This window comes from Tupaia chinensis, unplaced genomic scaffold (assembly GCF_000334495.1).
Source record: "Tupaia chinensis unplaced genomic scaffold, TupChi_1.0 Scaffold147417_1, whole genome shotgun sequence".
Taxonomy (NCBI): Eukaryota; Metazoa; Chordata; class Mammalia; order Scandentia; family Tupaiidae; genus Tupaia; species Tupaia belangeri.
The window spans coordinates 2,192,831-2,205,856 of record NW_006207268.1 but is presented as its reverse complement, the minus strand read 5'-3'; the positions used below and the strand labels follow the sequence as shown (position 1 = coordinate 2,205,856).

Genomic DNA, 13,026 nt, shown 5'->3' with positions numbered 1-13,026 from the left:
AGTTCTGTTGCCAAACATTGAAATTAAAAAAAAAATAACTTCTTTGTGAATGTTTTTGTATTATAATTAGTATAATTTGTAAAAGACATTTTTATTTTTGCTTCCTTCTAGGAAATCAGTTCATGTACCAATGCTACAGACACACTACAAAAGCAAAGCTATTTTAAGCAACTGTGAAATTTCTTTAGTGACTACAATTTCACGCACAGTTGGCTTAACCTCCATTTCATCCTTCTATGTTTTACACACTAGTAGCATTCCATTTCTGACAGGCTGAAGCTTAAAATTCGCAGTGTCTTGAACAATGCTGCTTAAGCTGATTTCTGAATTACCCTGAAATTAGTAACAGAATTTCTGTGCAAATTGAAAACAACGAAATGTTTTGAAGTTCTCCTATCAGAGTTGAAAAAATTATGTTACTTGTTTAAGCTGTTGCTTGGTTGGACTTAAATACAGCCAAATTAGGTAACATATTCTTGAAAAACAAGTAATTGGAGCCATTAAAATGTGTGGTACACTGAGAAATGAAAATTTATTTAAAATAAAAACCTGTAATAAAATAATTAAAATTGTTAACTGTAAATGCAAAAGGAGCATCTGAAAACCAATCCAGTGTTTTTATACTTAATTCATTCAAATTCTTACTGTATGGTATTATTATTAACATTTCAAGAGGAGAGGCAAAATAGTGCAGAGGTTTATAAACTTCGGATCTGGAATCAAACACAGTGAGATGAAGTTAAGTCCAAGCATCTAATTGTCAGGTAACTCTGGGCAGATAATGTTCTAGTTTCTCTTCTATTAAATTAGGGATCATGGGACCAGCAGTTAGCGTAATGGCTATGTTGCTGAACATCCATGTAGTTGACCGCGGTTTGAGTCCCGGACCTGGTGGCTTAAACTCACGCTGAGAGCATGTGCGTGCGTGCCCAAGATCCCAAGAGGAGAATGGAGAAGGGATTGCAGCATGGCCATCCCCCCTGGGGGGTGATTTCTCGCTTTCTGTCTCTCTGTCTCTCTCTCTGCCTTTCTGTCGAGCGCACGTGCCCGATAGCAAAAACCTCCCCGCCCCCCCAAAAAATTGGGGATCATAATATCCACATTATAGGTTGTGTGAGGATTAAATAGATAATGTACTTAAAATATCTACTATATAACCAGTGTAAAATAAACACTCAAAGGTCAGCCGATGTAATTATTTTGACAAAACTAAGGATACTAGAGTTATTTGTCAGCTTAAAGTCACAAAGTCAGTAAGCAATGAAATGAGATGTATAATCAGCTTTGGGGACCAGCAGATGGTGTAATAGTTATGTTGCTAGACTCCCATGTAGTCCAACACAATTCGAGTCCTGGACTCAGTGGCTTAAAACACATGTGTATTTAAGTGCAAAATCCCAAGAGGAGAATGGAGAAGGGATTGCAGCATGGCCATCCCCCCTGGGGGGTGATTTTTCGCTTTCTGTCTCTCTGCCTTCTCTGTCTCTCTGGCAAGTGCACACACCCTATAGCAAAATTCTCTCTTTGAAAAAAAAAAATCTGCTCTTAAAAACTCACAGAGGTCGGGACCAGCAGATGGCATAATGGTTATATTGTTGGACTCCCATGTAGTCCAACACAATTCGAGTCCTGGACTCAGTGGCTTAAAACACATGTGTATTTAAGTGCAAAATCCCAAGAGGAGAATGGAAGAGAAGTGCTTGTGGTGTGGCCATCTCCCTCTCGGGGCTGATTTCTTTCTGTCTCTCTCTCTCTGGTGAGCACATACACCCTATACCAAAAATAAACAAATTTACAGAGAAGGAGATAGGCTTCTCATGAACTATACATGTACGAATACTACCTTTGTACTGTCTCTGTCCTGTTGGAGTGTAAGTATCAAGGAAGAGTATAATACACATAAAAAATGGTAACGCTATTATACAGAGTGAATTAAAATTAGTCCAATCCCAAAAAGGCAATGGGTATAGAAGTGACTCCAACTATATTGTTAATTTATTTTATGCACTGCACAGGTCTATTTATTATTGTTCTATAATCTGAAGAGTACTTTTTAGAGAAATAAGAGCATTTTATTAAATATGAGAACTGCCGACTTATTTTCCAGGATAAGTAACACAATGATTCAGTGATCTGCAGCCTAGGGCTTCTACTATTATTCAGTGAATGAGACCAAAATGTTTCAAAACTGAAATAAAGAAATTTCAACCTGTAGTTTTTTTTTGTTTTTTTTTTTTTTAAAATCACATTTAGGCTTCATTCTTTCAAATTTTTCTTAAACCTTTGTAATATGTTACCATGTAGTAGATTAAACCAGCAGCAGTGGAAATGTTAGAACGAAAGTTATAATGTACTGTGATTAGTTTGATAGCTTGATTTTTCATACAGTGACTATTTTTATATCACAAACATAATTTTCTGCTATAATGTTATTGCTGGCTTGTCTAAAATATTGTAAAATGTAAATGAGGGAGAGTTAGTCCTTTAGTAGAAAAAGCTATAAAATGTAAAAATTTGGGAAATGCCAGTAATTATATCTTTCTACCACAAGGAAAAAGTCAGTATTAAAAAAAATAAATGAACAGGGACCAGCAGTTAGCATAATGGCTAGGTCACTGGGCTCCCATGTAGTTGACCGCGGTTTGAGTCCCAGACCTGGTGGGTTAAACTTACACTGGGTGCGTGTGCGTGCGTGCCCAAGATCCCGAGAGGAGAATGGAGGAGAAGGGATTGTGGTATGGCCATCCCCCCCCCTGGGGGGTGATTTCTCGCTTTCTGTCTCTCTCTGTCTTCCTGGCAGCACCCTATAGGAAAAACCTCCTAAAAAAAAGAACAGACCTTAACATGTAAACACAACAAACACAAACAGTAAGATCCAGTCAGTCTTTGATTCATAGCTATCTACTTCGTCCTAGGTTGTTGCTCAGCTATGGAGTTCAGGAGCCAAAATATTAACTACTTTTCTTAAGGCTTTAAGTTAAGAAAGTTCTAATATAAGATCAATGGGGGCAGGTGTCATTCAATTGGACTGGATATCTTTAAGGTGCATTACCTTTATGTAAAGTTGCAGTCACGTATGCTACTTGGTAACGACTGACTATAAAAATAGCACGGAAATTCAAATACTTTTGTAAATTTATGTTTTGTCAAGTTATAAATTAGAATATTTTTCATGATAAAGCCAACATGCTTACTAGTGTTTATAAACTACACTTGGTTACAGAGTTGTAAGCAAGACTGGTTCTAATGGCAATATAATAGCTTACCAAAATTTCATTCTACCTAGTATTTGAGAGGCTCAGTAAGTCCTTAGGGACCAAGATGTGGTCAAGAGAGAAACAAGGCCAAATAAGAATAATGGAACATCTATCAGCAGAATGATACGATTTCAAAGACATTTTATGCTTTTATTGGGAATAATTTTTTAAAAATTAAAAAAAAAAAACAAAAACTGCTACAGAGTGTGTGTGCTCCCCGGAGGGAGGAAGGGGGGGGAAGAGAGAGAGAGAGAGAGAGAGAGAGAGATAAATCACCTCCCAAGAGGGATAGCCACTCCCCAATCCCTTCTCCTCCATTGAGAATGGGCATCGCATGCACTCATATGCACCTGGAAAATTTTCCAAGCTACCTGGTCTGGGATTCAAACCGTGTAGTCGGTCACATGGAATCTAGTGCCTTAACCACCACTCCTTTTGGCTGGCCCCGCAAATAAGGTTTTAAAAACTTGTTTAGACTTTAGTTCATGCAATAAAGACTTACATACAAGTATGGAAATCTTCTAAACATTAAAATATATTCTTGGTATATGTGAATCAATAAAGTGAAAAACACATTAAGACTTCACAAACCATTTTTGGGACACTGGGAATTTTGGATTCATGATACTGAGAAATCAGTATTAAATTTTGGCTGCATACCAGATTTTTAAAGCCTGTCTGCTGGTTTTTCTTTTAGAACTCTAAAGATACTCAATATACTCTATGTTAGAAATAAACTTTTATTACCTAACAATAGGAAGATATCACTAATGTCTGAAAGCTTTACAAACCATAACTCCGCAAAAAGAATTCAGTGTGTGCAAGTGAAAGAGAATACTAAAAGGAAACTTAACAGAATGATGCTAAAATTTTTTCTTACCCCAATGTAATGATCTCACTAATGCAGTTTTACCTGGGTGACATAAGTGATCTCTCAGTTCACTTTATAGTTTAAAGTATAATTTATAATTTAAAATGAAAAAAAAAAAAGATTTTATTGAAAAGATTTAAAAGTTGAGCAAGTTCACCACTAATTTGTTTGAATAGTGGATTAGAAATATACCAGATTTCATTGAACTGAATTATCTATCCTTGGTGTTGCCACTTATTAGCACCAGATGTGTAAATTAACAGTCCGTATTCTTTGCTAACTAGATTTAAGGTTACAACTTGGGGCCCACAGGTGGCAAGGTGGTTAAGGAGCTAGACTCTCACATGGCTGACCATGGTTTGAATCCAGACCTGGTAGCTTGCTTTCTTGCTTTCTCTCTCATCAAATTAAAAAATAATAAATAAAATTGAATAGATAATTCTTTAAAAAAAAAAGTTACAACTTACTAATCTATAATTATATGCCAGGTATTACATGCTTTACTTCCACTTCAAATTTCATCACTGGGTTCTTATTACAAAAACAAACAAAACCACCTAATTAATTATTCCTTGGCTTCATTTAATCAGAAGTTAAGAAGACTGGAGAGCTATAGGATCCAACCATGCTACGGCGATTCTGCTCCTCTCCTTTTCAACCATGGTGAAATGTACTCCTGGCATATAATTGTACTTTCCTTCCTATTTGCTTTGATCTAATGGGCCAGGCAAGAAGTCAGTTGAATTTTACTAAAAAATTTAAAAGATAAAGACTCCTTTACACTTAGGCAGATTAAGCAACTTACATTTTAAGAAATATACTAGAAAACAGTACCTTTTTGGTTTCAAATTGCGCTTCTTCCTGACAGCATCCCCTGCAATCAGGATCCAGCTGAAGCAGGCTGAATTGTCCAAGAAGATCGCAAGAGCTGCAGAGCAAGTTGCTAGAGAAGCCTAATTCTCTGCATGCCTCTGATGAAAACTCTGCCCCCAAAGCAGACACCTGGAAATAAAAAGAGAAATAAGACACAATTTCATATTTACATTACAAAACTTCAAAAAAGGAGAAAATTTGGTTGTTAAAATCTAACATTCACACACCCACACAATCTAACGCTCTGGAGTTGAGTTACTGAAATATTTCCTCTAGAGACAAATTCTCAATTATTTTTAAACTTTATAACCTTGTATGAGAGTGTTTGGTTCTTCCCACATTCCCCACAACTTTTTTTTTTTTTTTTTTAAAGTTTTTGCACTTGCTAGAGAGAGGCAAAGAGAGACAGTAAGAGTGAGATACCCCCCCATCACCCCCTTGGGGACTGGCCACACCGCAATCCCCTCTCTTCCATTCTCCTGTTGGGATTTTGGACATGCGCACACATGAGCTCAGCATGACTTTCAAACTACCAGGTCAGGGACTTGAACCACAGTTGGCCATGTGGGAGTGTCCAGCATCTTAACCACCACGTCATCTGCTGGCCTCAAAACAATCATCTTTCAGTTAAGCTGTAACATAGATTAACAAAAAGATCATTTTCATAATACTAAATTACATACTGTATTTTATAAAACATTAGTCTTTAAAAAGACATTTCCTTGTATGAACACATTTATTCCCACTTCATTTTAAGAATGTAGTGCCTGTTCAAATGGGTATAAGCAGTAACATTAACTATAGTCTCCACCATACCCTACAGATTTATCAGTGGTCACATCCAGCAGGTGGAGGGTGGGAAAGGAGATGGTATGGGGGAATGCAAGAGTCTATAGAAATCAAACTTTTGGTTTTGGGCATCAGCTCCACTACTTATAAGTTGTGTGTGTGAGACTCTGGGCAAGCTATATTTTCTAAACTTTAATTCCTCACTCCTAATGCAAGAAGCGATTCTGCCTACATAAAACAGATTGCTGTAAAAATGAAATAAAATGACTACATAACAAGTAAGAATAACTGACAAAAACAAACTTGCCCAAATATCAGTTCTCAGTCCTCATCCATTTTTTTTTTTTTTGAGAGAGATTTTCACTATAGGGCGCGTGCGCTCGCCAGACAGACAGAGAGAGACATAGAGACAGAAAGCGAGAAATAACCCCCCAGGGCAGATGGTCACGCCGCAATCCCTTCTCCTCCATTCCCCTCTCGGGATCATGGGCATGCACGCACACGCGCCCGGCGAGTCCTCATCCATTTTGTTCCACATCCTGTGAATATGGTGGTATATATGAAGGACTTCAGAAAGTTCATGGATTAAACTATACTGACTATCTGCACTCTATGGTAGAGAGCGAAATACTGGAGGACATAAAAGCAGTGATAATACTTAAGGAGAATAAGACAGTGTGGAATGGGGGAGTGAAGAGTGGGACACAGATATGGCTTATTACCTATTGTTGATGACTTCTATACTATTCTCAACTGGATTGGTCTGGGAAGTATTTCATGATGGGTAAAGTCTTTTTACAAGCAAAATGAGAAATAGTGATTGGTTAAAAAAATAATTGGAATAACAGTAAGAATGAACAGGAAAAACAATGAAAAGATATTGAATGATGAAGTGGGGATTTTAATGTCTCTGTATTGACTGACATGCATGGCATTCCCTTTTGAAAAAGCAATGTAATACAGTGTAAAGTTATATGCAATTCAATGTAATATAAACAAGATTATGATGATAATAAGTAAAAAATAAAGAAAAAAGAAAGTTCATGGAAAACATAATTAAAGTGTGAATTTATCCAGGTACCCCCCCCCCAAATGAAATTCAGTGTTTTCATAGTATACATTTTCCATGATCCCATTTGAAAACCTCATATACCTCCAATTGTCTCAGGCCAATTCCTGTATCTGTGTTTTGGATTCTATTCTCATTTTCATGAGGTTTTTATTTCATCACTGACTCAATTCTCCAGTACATTCAAACTTCTGGTTTTAACTGCTTTCCTCACATTCTGTCATTTCTGAATTCTTCATACAGCCTAGTTTTTAAATCACCAAACACAAAGGCATTAACCACTATTCTGTTTAGGACTAGCCCGTGGTCTGGTAGTTAAGGGAGCTGGAATCCATATGGACAGCCAGTTGGTTTGGGTCCTAGACAGGGCAGCTTGAAAAACATGGTGGATATGTGTATGTATGAGCCCAAAAACCCCAAAGGAGGGAGAATAGAAGGGATTGAGCATAACCATTCCCATGGGGAGTGCTCTCTTCTTCCCCTCCCTTTGTCTCTCTGGCAAGCATATGCTCCCTCTGGCAAGCTAAAAACAAACAAACAAACAAACAAAACAAAACAAGGGACCAGTAGATGGTGTAATGATTACATCACTAGACTCCCACATAGTTGACCATGGTTCATGTTCTGGACCTGGTGGCTTAAAACTCACTCCAGGCGTGTATACATACCCAAAATCCTGAGAGGAGAACAGAGAAGGGATTGTGGTGTGGCCATCCCCTTTGGGGGATGAATTCTCACTTTCTCTCTTTCTGTCTTTGTCTCTCCAGAGAGCTCATGTGCCCTATAGCAAAAATCTCTCTTAAAAAACAAACAAACAAACAAACAAAAAAAACAAAAAAAACCACCAACAACAACAAAAAACAAAACCAAAAAACCTGTTCTTGGAACCCCTCACCACTGTTTTGGACTACCATATTTCACAGATCCTATGATGCATCATTATTGTATGTACCGCCAAGAATAACAAAAATGTGACGGCTACAATTGTGCAACGCCTCTATTATAATACTCATTAAAATGTTAACCTCTGAAGAAATGGGATGGGATGTATCTCAATGATCATCCTGTAGAGCTTTCCATACACTGTCTTTCAGAATGAGTATATATGATATATGATAGATAGACAGATATATATGAGATATGATCTTTATCTATCTATCTATCTATCTATATACATATACACACACACATATATATATTTTTTTTTGGGGGGGAGAAGTTTTTGCTATAGGGTGCGTGCGCTTGCCAGAAAGACAGAGAGAAAGAAAGTGAGAAGTCACCCCCTGGGGGGGACGGTCACGCCACAATCCCTTCTCCTCCATTCTCCTCTTGGGATCTTGGGCACACATGCACACGTGCCCAGTGTGAGTTTAAGCCACCAGGTCTGGGACTTGAACTGCAGTTGCCTACATGGGAGTCCAGCGATGTAGCCATTACGCCATCTGCTGGTCCTTGAGATATAATCTAAATGAAGAATCGAATACCACTGAGTTCTGGGGTGGTCTAGAAAACAGCTTCCTTAGGCTGTACAAAAATACTACTTTTCTTCAAATGCTTAAGAATACTCAGAATGGGACCAGCAGATGGAGTAATGGTTATATCACTGGACTCTCACATAGCTGAATGCAGTTCAAGTCCCGGACCTGGTGGCTTAAAACTCACACTGGGTGTGTGTGCATGCGTGCCCAAAATCCCAAGAGGAGAACGGAGAAGGAGTAACATTAACTATAGTCTCTGCAGTGTGTGTGGCCATCCCCCCCGACCCTGGGGGTATATGTGATTTCTTGCTTTCTGTCTTTCTGCCTCTCCAGCAATGGCAGACGCCCTATAGCAAAAAATCTTAAAAGAGAGAGTGAGAAAGAGAGAGAGAGAAAACCTACTTAGGATGTATTTTCAGATTAAGTCACTTTATATCCTCTCAGTTGTCAGGAATGCTGATAACTATGTATTTCTATTAACTTGAAATTATAGCTATTCAGAGGTGCAGGCAGTGATAAAAGCTCAATTTGTCTAAAGTCTAAGGACTCAGAGGTGTGAATGAACAAAACATGAGCTAAAACCTGATGGTAGTTTTATCTGTGGTCCTTAGCAGTATATCAAATTCAAAATGTCAAGGAATTGTTCCCTCAGTCCTTTTTCATTTCTTTGTCATATTCCAAAGATCTGGATAATTTTCACTACTACCTACTACTTGTCCCACTTGATCTTTTTCCTCTTTAGGCTAACTGTGTAATACAGCAGTTTTCCTAAATTCTGTTTTTCCAACACTTCTTACAAGGAGATTACAAATGTCCTTACTAATACATTTTTGGGAGTGGGTGGGGTTCATCATCATGCTATACAAACTACTTATCTCCTGGTGACTCTGATAGCATGGAACACAAATGAACTGGGAAGCCATAACTACCCCAGAGAAATCGAAATGAATACGCATGAAGCACAATGAAAAAAAAATACATAAGCCCCCCCTACCCCCCACCCCCCGTCCCTGTATTCCCTTTGGCGACATACTAATTGGCATGGAAGCAGGAGGGTTGGAGGGACACAAACATGTAGAGCTATGATTTGGTTATGACTACAGATTAGTGTTATAGCATAAAGTATGATGATAAAATAAGGGAGATAAAAGTTAAATACATTTAACTTTACAAATCTAGAAAAGGAATATGAACTTTGCATTCTTTATAAATATTGTATTGTATAGAGAAGGAGATAAGGAAACTAAGGCAAAGAATAAATTAATTTATTTTAGATTACAATCAGTTAAATAGAAGTTAAAAATTAGAAAATAGATTAAAGTTGAGTGTTGTTTTTATTTTCTCCACTAAGTAAAACAATATCATGAGCATGAACTCAAACGATTTTGAGAGAAGTTGTGCAGGAGGGCATTTTTGGGACTATTTAAATGTAATAGCGTGGTTGTGACTGATAACCCAACAGTTTTATTTGTTGGCTTACTTTAAATTAGGATCCCTCTGAAGGTCATATTCACAAAAGAATGGGTAAGTTGATATCTGTTTTCATAAGGTTTTGTTTATTGCACTTACTAGCTAGAGTTGCACAGTTAAGAGATCAGATCTATATTTTACCATCCTCTCCTCTCAAAATTCTCATACACACCGCTGGCTAAGATCACTAGATAACAAAAGACGTATGAAGCTAATTAGAATACAGGGTTGATAATGGTTTCCAGGCAGGTTTCAAACTTTCATGTTTTCAGTGCTTTGTCTGTAGATTTCCTAATTCATTATCAAATATTTCACTGGTAGGTTTGGCACTGTATTACTTTATATGCATGTCACTAGGACTATAACAAGAGGACTAAAGAGATGGGGTCCTTCCCTAGATTCACTGTGGGAGTACAGTTAATACAGTAAGAAAATGCCATGTATCAAGAAATTATAAAAGAGAAGTTTGGGTCAGCCTTGTAAACTAGTGGTAAGGAAGCCACATCCCACATGGCTGACTGTGGTCTGAATTCTGGGACCTCCAGATGTACCAAATCACAAGGATGGAAAAACGGAGAAAGGATTGCAGTGTGACCATGCCGCATAGGGGAGTGCACTTTCCCTGTCTCTCTTTGGTGAATGTATGTACCCTCTAGTGATTAAAAAATCTAGACTACACTTAGTACAGAAAAGTTTTCCTGGAGGAATTACTTTTTCAGAGGGGAACTAGAGTGTTTAAAAATAAGTATTAGATTGCCCTATTTTTTGCTGTGAGGCGGAGGAGTGGGACAGGAGGATTAGAAGCAACAGCTTCTACGTAATGGAAATACCATGTTCAAAGGTCTGACAAGGGAGAGCCTAACACAGTATGTGAAATATATGAAAACAAGTGAACTCAATTCACCCTTACCTTCTTGCTTTCCTAGCAGATGTACACGCTGGGAATAAGACTGGATATTATGGAATCATTGTTATGGAATGCTAAAAAGCACAGACTTCACCTTAAAAGCAACAGGGAGTCATTGAAGACTTTTGCTTTTAGCAGACCTAAGTTCAAGAATGATCACTTTGAATATACAACAGAGACTGGATTAGAAAGGGAAACAGATGGGGAGACCAGTTAGGAAGCTATGGAGGAGAACCAAGTGGCTCTGGGTGTCAGGACCATACTCTTGAACTTTTCAGTTCAGTAGACCTACTAGCTCAACATAGTACATACATAAGACCAGAGGAAATCAAAAGAGGTACTTCTCTGCTGACCCACAGAATTACAAGCCATCACTGCTTTAAGCCACTAAGTTTTTGGGTGGTGAGATGACCTGGACAACTCAAAGTAAAAAAGATAGGAAAATCAGGAGAAGGTAATTTGAAATGTTACTGCTTTTCAAAATTTTTCCATGGTCATGATAGTGAATTCGAAAGAGAAGATAGGCAAAAAATTGTAAAGAAAGTCCACAGAGGAGTGATTAGTTTCTAGGAAACCAACATGCTTGTTTAATGGAATATTGGAATGTCAATTAGAGAAGTAAAAATTTCACCTTTGGGCAAGATAGCAAAAGCAGACAGCAGAATGATTTCAAACTCCTGATGAAAGAAGAGGTGTTCACACAGGCCTAAGATTCCTACCTTTCCCAAACATTGGATAAATGGAGAAAACTTCCTTAGGCTCAGTAGAGAACCAAAAGAATCAGGCTTAGTTAAGAAATGTAAAGGCTCCTGGTGCCTAAAATTTTATTATTTAGAGAGCAAAACGAGGGCTGCAAACGTCTTATGAGGAGCTAACTAATATCTACTTGTTTCGCAGATGAACAGGAAAATGAGTTAAATCTAGGCTTTCCCCTTCAAAAATTAAGAACCCACTTGTTTCGTTTATGAAGAAAAACAAAAACTTGGTGTCATGGTGATGGCTATCATTAATATTTTTTTTCAAAAATAAAATGAGTTGGTAGAGTAGCTCCTTTTACTGCAACAATGCTGTTGAAAACTAAAAATCGCACGAAGTGCACTCTGTGGAACGTGCACGTCAGAGAACGGAAGTAAGGAGCTAGCAGTTAAGTGGATAAAACGAGAGAGAAGAGAAGAGAAGAGAAGAGAAGAGAAGAGAAGAGAAGAGAAGAGAAGAGAAGAGAAGAGAAGAGAAGAGAGAAATGAAGAGAAGGGAGGGGAGGGAAGGGAGAGAGGGGAGGGAGGGCTGTGCAGACCGAAAAATAAATAGGATTGTTCGCCCGGATCAAGACTTGGGCTTTCCTGAAAGATCTGAGCGCCTCATCATAAAGAACGTAGTCTCTTTCGTTTCTGGCCTTTTATAAGCACATTTTATTATTTTCCAAGCTTTATTGCCTTTTTTCCTCCACCATGTGATTTCTGGTGTTTTTAGCTAGAGCTGCGTATGGAAAAAATAAGTTCCCAAAATAATCTGAAGTCAGAAGACCGCAACCAGAAACGGAAGGCGGTCAGGGATACAGATTATGCATGGAATTAAGCCACGTCGCACTCCGGCCGCAGCAGTCACTAAGGAAGCCCAGTTCTTCCACGCTTTTCTAAGTACGCTCCCCAAAACGAAGCCTTCTTCAGATGCAATCCCTCCTACTCGCCCCAGGACAGCCGCAGAGGTGATATAAACTCACCGCCTGAAGCACAGTAGTCAACAGCAAGTGCAGCCCGAAGGCCGGCCCAAGCAATCCAACGGGCCCAGCCGCCATCGCTAGCATCTTCCGTACTTCTCTGGCTGTCCAGAGGCCCCCTAAGGTAGGGGTGTCCATTCCAGAGCCTGATTCAAAACACGCAGCTAAATGCCATTGCCATCACATCCCTTATTCTGCAGAGATGGATATTAAATACGGGCATATGAAAACTTTAAGGTGATCAGCTGTGTAGACAGTCGCCAGGTGTATTCGCTTACCCAAATCAGGCACTTTCCTAAACTCCTCACTACTGTGCTGCTTCGGGCGCCTTCCTTTCATTCACGACATTTCGTCAAGGTATGAGGAAGCCCCGCCTACCCCAATTTCAGCCTTGCCTTCCAGTTTATCCAATCGAATGCTCCCGTGGTTGAGCGCTACGGCAGGGAAACCAACCGTAAACCCAACCAAGACCGAAGCGCTGGGTTTCTTCCGGCCAATAAGCACAGCTGAACGGGAAGAGGTGGCGGAGCCTCTGGTTGCCGGGCAGCGTACGTGGATGCGTGCGCGTGGTGGCGGAGGGGGATGGGCGGGGGCG

General features: G+C 39.0%; 1 protein-coding gene across 2 annotated transcripts in view; it reads right to left on the bottom strand.

Annotated features, from left to right (window-relative positions):
• SELENOF (selenoprotein F) overlaps nucleotides 1-12,729 on the bottom strand; it is a 38,668-nt gene extending 25,939 nt beyond the window's left edge. Inside the window, exons 1-2 of one of the 2 annotated variants that reach the window (XM_014584653.2) lie at nucleotides 12,435-12,729; nucleotides 4,963-5,130 (exon numbers count right to left, since the gene is read on the bottom strand). In XM_014584653.2, the coding sequence (XP_014440139.1) occupies nucleotides 4,963-5,130; nucleotides 12,435-12,569 (303 nt within the window). In that variant the 5' untranslated portion in view covers nucleotides 12,570-12,729. The remainder of the gene's footprint in view (nucleotides 1-4,962; nucleotides 5,131-12,434) is intronic. The other variant, XM_014584654.2, reaches the window with a different exon arrangement.
• Between the last annotated feature and the right edge of the window lie 297 nt (nucleotides 12,730-13,026).